The sequence below is a fragment of the Girardinichthys multiradiatus genome, chromosome 6, assembly GCF_021462225.1.
Source record: "Girardinichthys multiradiatus isolate DD_20200921_A chromosome 6, DD_fGirMul_XY1, whole genome shotgun sequence".
In the NCBI taxonomy this organism is placed as follows: Eukaryota; Metazoa; Chordata; class Actinopteri; order Cyprinodontiformes; family Goodeidae; genus Girardinichthys; species Girardinichthys multiradiatus.
In genome coordinates, this window is record NC_061799.1 from 42,603,370 (window position 1) to 42,615,476 (window position 12,107).

General features: G+C 38.4%; 1 protein-coding gene and 1 long non-coding RNA gene across 5 annotated transcripts in view; one reads left to right on the plus strand and one right to left on the minus strand.

Annotated features, from left to right (window-relative positions):
- The first annotated feature begins 1 nt into the window (after position 1).
- LOC124869378 lies at positions 2 to 5,040 on the plus strand. The gene is made up of 2 exons (XR_007038572.1): positions 2 to 4,012; positions 4,459 to 5,040. It is a non-coding gene; the product is annotated as an uncharacterized LOC124869378 (long non-coding RNA).
- Positions 4,615 to 12,107, minus strand: part of LOC124869375 (tripartite motif-containing protein 16-like) — a 24,278-nt gene continuing 16,785 nt past the window's right edge. The window contains exons 1-4 of one of the 4 annotated variants that reach the window (XM_047367165.1): positions 10,692 to 10,820; positions 9,286 to 9,351; positions 8,005 to 8,134; positions 4,615 to 6,811 (exon numbers count right to left, since the gene is read on the minus strand). In XM_047367165.1, coding sequence (XP_047223121.1) covers positions 5,111 to 6,778 — 1,668 coding nt within the window. In that variant the 5' untranslated portion in view covers positions 6,779 to 6,811; positions 8,005 to 8,134; positions 9,286 to 9,351; positions 10,692 to 10,820 and the 3' untranslated portion in view covers positions 4,615 to 5,110. Of the gene's footprint in view, positions 6,812 to 8,004; positions 8,584 to 9,285; positions 9,352 to 10,691; positions 10,821 to 12,107 lie in introns of those variants that run through there. The other 3 variants (XM_047367168.1, XM_047367169.1, XM_047367167.1) reach the window with 3 other exon arrangements.

Below are 12,107 nucleotides of genomic sequence, written 5' to 3' on the forward strand. Positions count from 1 at the left end.
AACAGAAACAACTTTGACCTCTGATCTATGAATCACGTGTCAGTGTAGAGAGGCTGCAGCCAATCAGCCTTCAGCAGGTGTTGATTCCACCCAGCTTCAAGGTGTGTTTGAGACCAGGAAGAAGAGGTGGGAAGATCGGGTTTCTACATCCTGCAGAATAAGCAGCAAAGCTGTAAATCTAACCTTTGTCTCCTTGTTTACAATCAAGTTTCTTAAATATTTCCTCTGTAAAACTTCTTGTCTCCATTTCATTATTTTCTTAAAGTTAATTTAGGTTTTGTTTTGTTGATGCATCTCAGAAGAATTTCAAAAAGGATTTTCCAAACTTCACTGTAATGAAATATTTCTCCTCAGTTCATATAAGAAGAGTGTGTTCTTGATAACAGGGCTTGACATTAATTTTAGCAGTGGCGGGTAACACAACCTCTCCGACCAGCCACTTTAACGGGTTGTAATTATATATAGTTTCTAATTGTAGTTTTCTCAAATGGGATCCGAAATAAGAAGCAAATTGAAATGCGACACTACGACACTACAACTCCCATGATCCTCGCCTGCGTACAGTGTTTGCTCTGTAGTCCGTTGATGACCGACGTCGCTTTAGACAGACGGTCCCTGTGGAGAACACAGTAGTGAAGCGGTGGGGCGGTAATGTGGAGCTAATGGTTCTACTTTGTTCACCGCCAGTGTTGCCAAGTCCGCTTATTATAGGCGACTTTGGGCTTGTTTTTCTCTAAAGTCGCTTCCAAATCTCGTGGGTTGCGGTTTTGTGGGCTTGTTTTTGAACGTGAAGTTTGGGCTTGGTATTTCTTCCAAGTGAAACCCCATAATTATCTCCCAGCTCCCACAATAAAGTGAAACACAAGTGGTAGATAGTTTGTTCTTCCCACGCCGCTGTTTCCTGGTTATAGCTCCCAACACAGCTGACGGAACACCCCGAACACACTCACGTTAGAACCCAGAGTGACGGAACCGAGTGATGAGACAGCGTCAGAATGAGATGCAGTAAATGTGGAAAATATGGGAAACATTTTCAAACAGAGTGGGAGAAAGAGAGCACACTGCAAGACAGGATCTGACCTGAGATGGGAGCCTCTCTTCTGATTCAGTGTGAAATATGTGCTCACCATAACTTTTCTTTTAAACAGACTTTAAAGAAAGGTTTTTCTTGACTGTTTATTGTCATTTTGCTGTTAGGTTTGCAAAATGCACTTTTTATCAGTTGTTATTCAAAGTTATTCAAAATGTTTATGGTAAAAGTGTTAGTAATAATTTTGTTGTTGCTTTTATATAACGCTATAATAAATGTATACATTTATGCTGTTTACAAGCACCTCTGTTTTTCACAGTGATGTAAAACCAGTTGTGCTTCTTTTGGGCTTGTTTTGATAGAGCTGGTTGCTTGTTTCTCTCACGACACCTGGTACCATTGATCACTGCACATTTTCATATAAAACAGAACCTTGTCTGAGCTGAATACTTGATTTTATATAGACTTGATATCATTGTGTAAAAGGGTCATTTACATTTAAAAATGTTGTAAATCTAGTTAAAGTAAACTTTAGCACACTATAGTCAGCTTCAATCATATTAAACTATTTCTCAACAACAAAATTGTGGCTGGTGAAAATGCAGAGTGGCTAGAAACTTTGGAAAACCACTGAACAAAAAAGTTAATGTCAATCCCTGTTAATTATGCTGTGAGCTATCCCAACATTTCATTAAAATATGTTCCTTCTTTCATGAACCTGTTGTTTTACTGCCATCTTTCCAGCCCTTTATCCACTTAATCTGTTGTTCTCCACTGAGCCATTAATTCAGTCTTTACTATTTAACACTTTCTGTAGAGAAAAAGGTGTTTAAAATAGAACATGGAGCCTCATCCTGGACCTTTCTTGGACTCTCATCTTTTGTCCTGTTATCAGTACTAATATTACAGTTATTAATTAATGTATACATAAAGTGGTATGTATGTATTACATTGAGTAAAACTGTATTCTTGTTTAATGAGTTTAGTTTCTATATTACATATTACATGTATTATTATTCAGAAAAATAAAACAGTTAAATAATTAATGATCCACCTGTGATTAACTATGATTTATTTCTTATTAATTCTGTACTTTTAAACAACCCAGAGCTGAATGTTTAGGATCAGAAGATATGAAAGAGAAGAGGGAGGCTTACTGTTGATCTTTCTACTGTGTCTTTCTGGTACCAGGAGATATTTTACTGGTTTATGGAGCAACACCTGGTTCTGTCTGCATGTAGAACTGGACTACAGGACCGGCTGCAGCCATGAGATGCAATGTGTTGATCTGAAGGACCTTTTAATGTGTTTAGTAACTTAAAGATTAAATGCTGTATTTTGACTAAGGTAAAGGATCAGATATTTTTCACATCATGATGCAGATCCAGCTAGAAGCTCACAGAGAGGTTCTACTGTTTTCTATCACGGCCATTTAACTCATATGGCTACATGCTTACTCCACCAGTAGCAATCCCAGGGTTATTGCCGAGTACTTTATTAATGAAGTGGAAAACAGGAGCGGCTCTCCCACACGGATCAGGTCAGACCCGGGTACAGAGAACTGTTCAGTGGAGCAGATGTTTTTAAGAGGAAACCATTAAGACGAGTTTTCTGAGAGATGCTACATTACTGGCTCAAGTAATCATAACCAAAGAACTGAACAATGGTGGAGATTTTTAAGAAAACACCATGAACAATATTGGATTAATGTCTTTCAAGATTTAAAGGACCAGGATGATTTCTCAGGGGACTATCTCAATAAAAATCTAATACAGTTCACCTGTCTGGAAATAATCGAGGTAACCTAAGTCTTTCTGCTTTTTGGTTGAATTAAGAGAACACTTTGAATTGGTTGAGTAGATAATAAATTAATTGTTAACATCATGGTTCACTTCAATTAACTAGACAGTCCTCTGTCTTACAGTAAAGCAATAATATTGATTGCACACTGCAGTATAGTTATTGGATGCTTTAACAATTAATCCTTTCCATAGCCTAGGCTACTGTTCATATTTCTGACAGAACTCTAATGTGTGGCTAATAAGGACACAATCCACTGTCCTTATTTGCAAAAATGCATCCCTGAATTCATCTGAAGCTAAAATTACACTTTAGCAGTCAGTGCTATACAATTCCAGGAGAAGCTGTCTTCTATTTTTACTCTTAATTCAATTGTGTTTTTAAATCCTGTATCAGTGTGTTTGTAGGAATAAAGAAGCAGAAAACTTAAGCTCTGCTCGACTCCATGATTTATTCTGCATCGCCACCTGGTGGCTTGTTTAAGTATCGCTCCGCCACAGTGACAATTTAAGGCACATCACAAAAAAACCTGTTTATTTTTAAAAACATTTGGTTTATTTTAGTAATAAACGGTACCATAATTGACAGTGTTATTTTGATGACTTTTTAATCTCTTTTTAGGTCATTTTTTAACTAACTGTATTCACATATTTTATCCTTTACACTTAGGATAGCAAGAAAATTAAGAAATTGTCAGTCTGAGGTTGTTTCAGACCAAAATGTAGACAAGAACATGGCAGCAGCATGTTCAGAGAACAAATGTTTCAGGAGTCAGTTTACACATTCCTCACATGAAGATCATTTTTTCATGTTTCCTCAGTCTAAATGTTAAGTTAATTTATAATCTGGACTCCTGAACGGATCATAAAACAATTAAATGTGGTTTATTGAACATTGATCTATGTTTGTAGACTTTGTTAATTAATAACTTGATTTGTGAAAATCAGATTAATTAATTTAGTCTCACAGAAACCTGGCTGCAGGAGGAGGATTATTTTAATAAGGCTTGTAGTCAGCACTTACAACTCCGCTGGGAGAAAAACTCCATAGGAACAAATGCAGGAGAACACAAGGAGCTCGAGGAGAGACAGGACATTACACAAGGAACCAACGAGGAGTATAGAAAACAACCCAGTAAATAAAGAGGGAGGTGGAGTGTGGACCAATGAGAGAAGAAGGCAGGTAATCAGATGGAAGTGGTAACAGGTGCGCAGGCAGATCTGAAGGGGAGGGAACAAGGAAATCTGTGGTCAGAGAGGAGCTGCTGTGTTTGAGAGCAGGAAGAAGAGGGAGGATTATCAAGTTTTTACAGCCTGCAGAATAAGAAGCAGAGCTGGAAATCTAACCTTTGTCTCCTCATTTACAATCAACAGTTAAATATTTACTGACTTTATTCTCTGAAGTTCTGGTTTCCACATCACAGCTTAAAAACCATCAAACTTCACACTGATCAAATATTTAGTCTGACTTTTAATATTTTAACATAAATTATGAACTAAATCAGAATAAGTATGATGAGCCAATTATCTCTGGATAAAAATCACTAATTGAATTGATATTTGTTTGTATTGACAGGTGAACTGATCAGTTCCTGTAATAAATGCTTTCTTTCTGTAATCTCTCTGCAGCAGTGGTGGAAGCAGAGGATGTTCTTGATGAATGAAGGTGAAACCAAACATCTGATCTGATCCAGCATCACATGAGACACTCTGAAGGAAATGTTTCTGCTCTTTAGACGACAAAACTCACAATTTATTGTTAGAATGAAAAGAAAACTTTCCACATTTCTCTGGAATCAAGTTGTTTTATTGAAGAAATCCAAAGAGACAGAACAGCAGACATATATTTTTCTGATCTAAATCTAAAGGATTCAGAAGAAAACAGCATCAGTTCTAAGTTGATGTTAGTTTCAGTTTTCTTCTTTGGATCACAATAAAGAAACCAGAAGCAAGTTCAGTTCACTTCAATCTCAACTGATTTAAACAAGAACAACATTTGTTCTGCAGAACAGTGGAAGAGAAACCAGAAGATCCAAATACATCAATACAAATATGAAACCAGAACCATTAGAGCCCAGAGAAGTTTAGATTTTCATGTGGAGAAATATTTCTGTGTCAAATAAGAATGAAAGAAAACATCAGCAGTGAAATCCTTTCTGGTTCCTGGAACACAGACACAGAGAACTACATTTAAACAAGAACAATGAAGAAGAACAGAACAGCAGAGCAGAGACATCAGAACCATGAACCCTGATCAACAATCAGAAACAAGACAGAACATCTATTTGGGTTTATACAACTCTGCAGAACTTCCGCCCCAGTAAACCAAAACTCCAGCATGTAGCGGCTGAGTGAATGTGGTCTGGACTCTGTGGAGGAGAGTCATGGTTTCAGAGACGCTGTAGAAGGACAGAAGACCTGCTCTGTGATCCAGGTACACTCCTACTCTGGAGGAACCAGGACCTGAGATGGAGGTCCAGATGTTGTTGTGACCAAATTTATAACCTTCTTGGGAACAATCTAATGACCAAGATTTGTCATTATATCCAAATCCACATTCATTCCCACTTCCTGCTCTGCTGATGTTCTTGTATGCGACTGCTACATAAACTAATGACCCTCTCCACTCCACCTCCCAGTAACAACGTCCAGTCAGACTCTCTCTACTCAGAACCTGAGAACAATCAGTGAATCTGTCTGGATGTCTAGAATAAGACTGATGTTGATCCATCATTGTCACCTTCCTGTTCTCCTCTGATAGTAACAGTCGTCTGTTTGCTGTGTTTGGATCCAGTTTGATTTCACATGAATATTTTAAGAATCCAGCTCTGCTCTTTGGTTCTGGTTCTGACAGTAAAACCTCCACCTCAGTGAGGGTCAGTGAGATGTTTGTCCATGTGTCTCTCAGGATGTCCTGTAGTTTATCTCTGAGCTCTGACACAGCTGCTGTCACATCCTCAAAGTATCTCAGAGGACGGATATTGATGCTGGATGAGTGTGTAGACTCACTGAGTGCTGACAGTGAGGGGTAGTTGTGGAGAAACTGGTTGTGATCTTCTGTGTTTGAGAGCTGCTTCAGCTCAGCGTCTTTCCTCTTCAGCTCAGTGATCTCCTGCTCCAGCTTCTCCTGAAGCTCTTTGACTCGACTCACTTCAGTTTCCTGCTGGGATCTGATCTGCTGCTTCACATCAGAGCTTCTTTTCTGGATGAGACGGATCAGCTCAGTGAAGATCTTCTCACTGTCCTCCACTGTTTTATCAGCAGAGTGATTGATGGCCTCCACCTCCTGTTGAAGCAGCTTCACATCTTTCTCTCTGTCCTGGATTCTCTGCTGGATTTCTTCTCGTCTCACCTCCAGCTCTCTCTGCCTCTCAGTCCTTTCTGCTGCAGCTGAGACTGTGTCGTGACCTTTATGTTCATCCACAGAGCAGAGATAACAGATACACTTCTGATCAGTACGACAGAACATCTTCATCACCTCATCATGACGAGAGCAGATGTTCTCCTGGAGGTTCTTGGAGGGCTCCACCAGCTTGTGTTTCTTTAATGGAGCCACATCATAATGAGGCTGAAGATGTTTCTCACAGTAAGAGGCCAGACAGACTAAACAGGACTTGATGGCTTTCAGTTTTCTTCCAGTGCAGAAATCACAGGCCACATCTTCAGGTCCAGCATAGCAGTGATCAGCAGGAGCAGCTTGGAGTCCAGTCTTCTTCAGCTGCTCCACTAAAGCTGCTAACATGGTGTTCTTCTCCACGACAGGCCTCGGTATGAAAGTTTTCCTGCACTGAGGACAGTGGTAGCTTTTCTTCTCCTCCTTCTCATCCCAGAAGCTTCTAATACAGTTCATACAGTAACTGTGTCCACAGGGAATAGTCACTGGATCCTTCAGTAGATCCAGACAGATCGAACAGGAGAAGGTTTCTCGGTCCAGCTGATTCTGCTCCATTTCTCCTCTCAGTCTCAGTGAGAGTTTCACTTCCTGAAAACAGAAACAACTTTGAGCTCTGATCTATGAATCACGTGTCAGTGCAGAGAGGCTGCAGCCAATCAGCTTTCACCTTCAGGGAGCGTTGGCTACACCCAGCTTTAAGCTGCAGATCTGAAGGGGAGGGAACAAGGAAATCTGGGGACATACAGGAGCCGCTGCGTTTAAATGCAGGAGTCTGTTTCACTGAAGTAGAATAGAGCAGTCCTGGATAAGAACAGGTAGCTGGGATTCAGCAGTCCTCATCAGCAGAACTTAGTTGGTTTTGGTGAACTACAATCATGTCTGAAGAGGAGCACCTAAGTCAGGTCAGGTTGAAGTAATCCTGCCAAGGTCTGACCTAAAAGCTATCTTTATGGATTTGAATGGGGACTACAGTTCATGAGAACTAAGCATAGAAAAGGAAACATGATTGAAATGTAATGACTGGACCCAGTGCCCAGTGGCATCCTGTCACGGTACCAAGCTGGAATTCACTGAGCTCCTGAGAGCGACCCATTCTTTCACAGATGTTTATAGAAGCCGTCTGCAGGTCTAGGTGTTGGGTTTTTTGTTCTCTATTTAAGCTGTAGAAACATCTCAAGGATGATCAGTGGAAACAGAAAACACTTCAGCTCAATTTTGAGCTTCATGGCAAAGGCTGTAAATACTTACGTAAATGTGATTTCTTAGTTTTCTATTTGTAATAAATTTGCAACAATCTCAATCAAACTTAGTTCACATTGTCATAATGGGGTATTGTGTGGAGAGTTTTGAGGAAACAGATGAATTTGATACCGTTTGGAATAAAGCTGTTACATAACTAAATGTGGAAAAAGTGCAGCGCTGTGAATACTTTCAGGATGCTCTAGTGTCCACTTGTATGACATGTTATCTGTGTAGAAATGCAGCTGTTCTGTTTCTGGCCTCAGAGGTTTGTTAGAGAACATGAGAGAACAAACAGCATCATGAAGACCAAGGAACACAGCAGACGGGTCATGGAGAAAGTTCTGGAGAAGTTTAAAGCAGAGTTAGCTTCTAAAACAACATCTCAGGCTTGCATATAGTAGAGCTCCATGTTCATGTCCATGTAGAAAGAAACATCAGAACATAGTTATATGTATTATTTATGTCATTTTCATGTAACAGCTCATTGATGTCAGTTAACTATTTACAAGTACACACTAATTAACACACAGAGTACATACTTGAACACCTGCATTGGTTTGGGTTTTCTTTCCATGCGCTCATGTGCATCTTTGTTGTCGCCCGAGTCTAATTCAGACGTCTCACATGTTAGAGATTTCTTCAAAAACTGCCAGGCTGCCATGAAGTCATCTGAAAGAGGACAATATGTGTCAAGTCTTTTTAAACCAACGCTGATCCGACTTGATGGGATCGAGAAGGAAGTAGACAGGGTTCAACTCTTCTTATCATCCTTTATTACTTTAATTCAAGATGAGGTTTGCAACAGCAGATTTATCAGCAGCATCAGCAGGTTGAAAACCTTGCAAGCAAACAAAGCTACATTTGTTCTAAATTGAATCTCAATGAAGAAATATTCATTACAATCAATGAAACCAAAACCTGAACTATCTGCCGGCTAAATCTCCCATTAACATTTTATACAGCAAAATAATGCTTTAACCCATTTAACCCATATGTTGAAACAAAATCACTATTAGAATGAACCAAACAACTTACAGCAGCATCAAATCAACACAGACTTCACCAGGCCTATTAAATACACACAGCCTATTGTGCACTACAAACACCTCTGACCATAAACCCAACTTAAATTTAAAGAACTACTCCAAAGTTCTAAGCAGTTTAATAAATGTACTTTGCTAGAACTAAGGTTCTTACTCACCGGTGCATGTCTACACTTCTCTCCAGCATTGATTCAAACAAAGGATGCAGACCTGCTTTTAAAACCCAATCAGTGCCATAAGCCACATGTGCTGCCCCCTGCTGTCTGAACCAGGTAAATAAAATGGATCAAGAATAATTCAACAGTTTTAGGCAGTTCTGCCATTTGACACAACAATATGCTCGTCACATAAAGTTAAGGAGCACTGACTTTTGGAGCAATGTATATTTTACAAACATGTATTAGCTGCTTTTACTCATGTTTAAAATGTCATGAACAGTTCTACTCATTTATAGGATTATTATAAACCATATCACATTACACAGCAGAATTTAAATATCAGGCTAGTGGAAGAGATACTATTGGTATTTTTTAAATACACCAGTATATATTAATTTGGTCACACCCAGTAACCCTATTTGGTAAAGATTTTTTAAATCTTTTTGTTTTTAGAATTGAATAGTTGTACACAATAATTTGTTTGTTTATTTGATAGAGACAAATATATATATACATTTAACATGTCATATACTGTAGCATTTGTAGCTGTAGCTAATTTTTATTGTTTTATTCATTTCTCTAGATTATTTTCCTTGTGTGTGTATGTATATGTCTTTACCTCATCAAGTGTGTATAGGCTGCTCTCCTCCCTGACACTTTCACTCTGTTGGGATGGTGATTCAGCCTGGCAGCAGATATGAGTAGAGACATTAGGTTCAAATTTAGGGGAATTTCCATATAAAAAGCTGCATTAAAATAAACAATATACCTCCAGATAATTGTGGTTTAACAGGTAAGTAAACACAGGTAAAAATGTAATGTACTATGTGTGGTTGATTCTCAAGTAAACAATGGTCTCTAAACTAGGTTTAGTAAAGGTTAGCTAACATCATCTGAGTCACTAATAAGTTGATTTTTTGCATCCTGCACATAAGTGAACATATTCTGTAGCTTTATTAACTGTTAAACAGTAAATGCATTTGAAATGTTAAAATGTACTTAAATGTATTGAACATTCTCCTACATCATGTTTGATATCTATGTTTCAAACAGGTATATTACTTTGAATGTTTAAATTTCATTTAAGCTAAACAGAAAAATCTCACAAATATTAACGTATTGTGACTCAGATAAGCACAATTACATGTTATTTATACTGAATAAGTAAAGCTTCTGTTTTACAAAATAAAAATAATAAGACTATAGACTAATTTAAATGACAGAATAATAGACTGAGAAACATAGAGAAGTACACATTTACTCTACATCTAGTGTCTCATTTTATATATTATCCAACAATACCCACACAAAAGAATAAAACTGACTTCAATATAATCCTGATAAATCAACAAGACAGCAGAGCAGCATTTAGCTCACAGGCTTTAACCCTCTGAGGTCAAAGGTATATATGGTAGTTTTTGACTGGTTTAGATTTGACCTTTCCCAGTAAAAAAACAGCTGACTCAGGGAAACCAGTTCAAAACAGAGCACCAGTGCCTGCTGCACATTCATTCTGCGCATCATCCTTTATATACAAAACAAAAACCACTAAATTAATGCACATAAATTATAAATTGAATGTCACAGATCGCTCCAATATCAAAACTTTCCGTCCATGTCGCCATCTCACTGTTTTTCCCGCTTCTCAATTCCCGCCGCCACTCCGTTCCCGCTTCACATTCTCAGAATACCCAGTTTTCAACATTTCTCATTTGTTCAGAAAAAAAAGTTGATTTTTGCATAACTCAGATTTGTCCTTGGCCTATTAACACAATTTAAGAAATGTTGTGTAGTTTATAATCTGCTCTTTAAACACAAGATGAAAGTGAGACTCCCTACGTTGTCTCAAATCAAACATGTTAGAAAGACCTAACTTACTTCTCTCAAATGGCTACTGAGCCCCACCTGGGCCTAGGCTAGTCCACACATGATAACGATGTTTTTACAGCCAAACTGTCCTGAATACGTTGTCCTAAAAAATGTAACAAGCTAGAAAAATAATGTTATCACATTACAGCCACTTACCTGACTAGCATCCTCCTCCCGGTCACGTTGTCCTCCAGACGTTAACACGACAGCTGATGATGATGTTGCTCCAGAAGAAAATATGTTTCAGTTTTTCACATTTGTACGCATCTGTTTGTAGGACGAGCCTCTTCTTGTCTCTTAATTTTTGTGCTCCTCCCTAACGTTTCTTCTCCATTTTCTGGCTGCTAAGTCGTTGTCTTCTTGTTCTGTTAATTTACGGTTGGCAAACAACGATTTGGCGCATTACCGCCACCGACTGGTATGGAGGCGAACTACATGAATTAGTATTATTTTCTTCTTTGGCCGCAACGGCCCACTGATTTATGGAGGACCGATCCTGACAAAATTAAAAATAAAAGCAGAAATATATATAAGAGAATTTAAGTGCACCCTTTCATCAAACATTTTGACAGGTGGGCGGGACTTCCGGTGAGGGCGGGACTTCCGGTGGGGGCCATGTGGGCGCCATGTGGTTGCCATGTGGGCAGGGGGTGTGTCCAAGGGGCGTAACAGTGGATGTTGATTGGTTGTCGTCATTAGGGGCGATACCTTAAATGAGTCAATTAAAACACAGGGGTGTGTTTAAGGGTGTTACGGGGAAGGCCTTAAATGAGCCAATTAAAACACACAGGGGTGTGTTTAAGGGTGTTATTAATAATCTGTATGTTTTTTCAGGCGTTAATACATCTAAAAAACAAAACAACAAAAAAAGACATGCATCCTTTTATATTTTTAAAGGTATAATCAACTTAATGTTGACCTATCACATGAAATCCTAATAAAGGAACTGTGTAACCTGACAGAATTGTAAGTTAATTTTGCTTTACAGCAGGACCTATTTGTTGAATATATGAGCCAGTCTAAATCCGTTCAAAATAGAAAAGACCTAAAAAAGTAAATAAAAAAAAATTGTGCTTCACTACATCGATGGAACGAGAAAAACCTTCAGCTTCTGCGTCAACATACTGGAAAAGCAGCTGAAAATAGGTAAGACGAATATCAGATTAACAGAAAAAAAAAGAACATCAGTATACTGTTTCCAAGTTACAAATTGACTAGCAATGATGTGTTTGTTTTTTGAATCATGAGAGACTCCATTTTAGGAAAAAGGAATGATAATTTTAGTTACCTGTAGCTTTTCTAAAACATTTTACTTTTTCATCTTAGAGTTACAGGGTTACAACTGTTAGGGGCGATGTCAGGAAGGGGCAGTTACGTCTGTTTCTTAGATAACATATCACCTTTGAACTCAAGAAGGGTTTTGGTCTTAAAAACATAGTCTTTGCAGTTGAGATAACACTGTCATGTTCTGGTATAAATACTGTGTGTAAATGTTGGGGGCTCTGTTTCACTGGTTAACCTCAGTGTCAGGGTCTTCAAATGCTGAATGTCTTTGAACCATAACACTTGTTA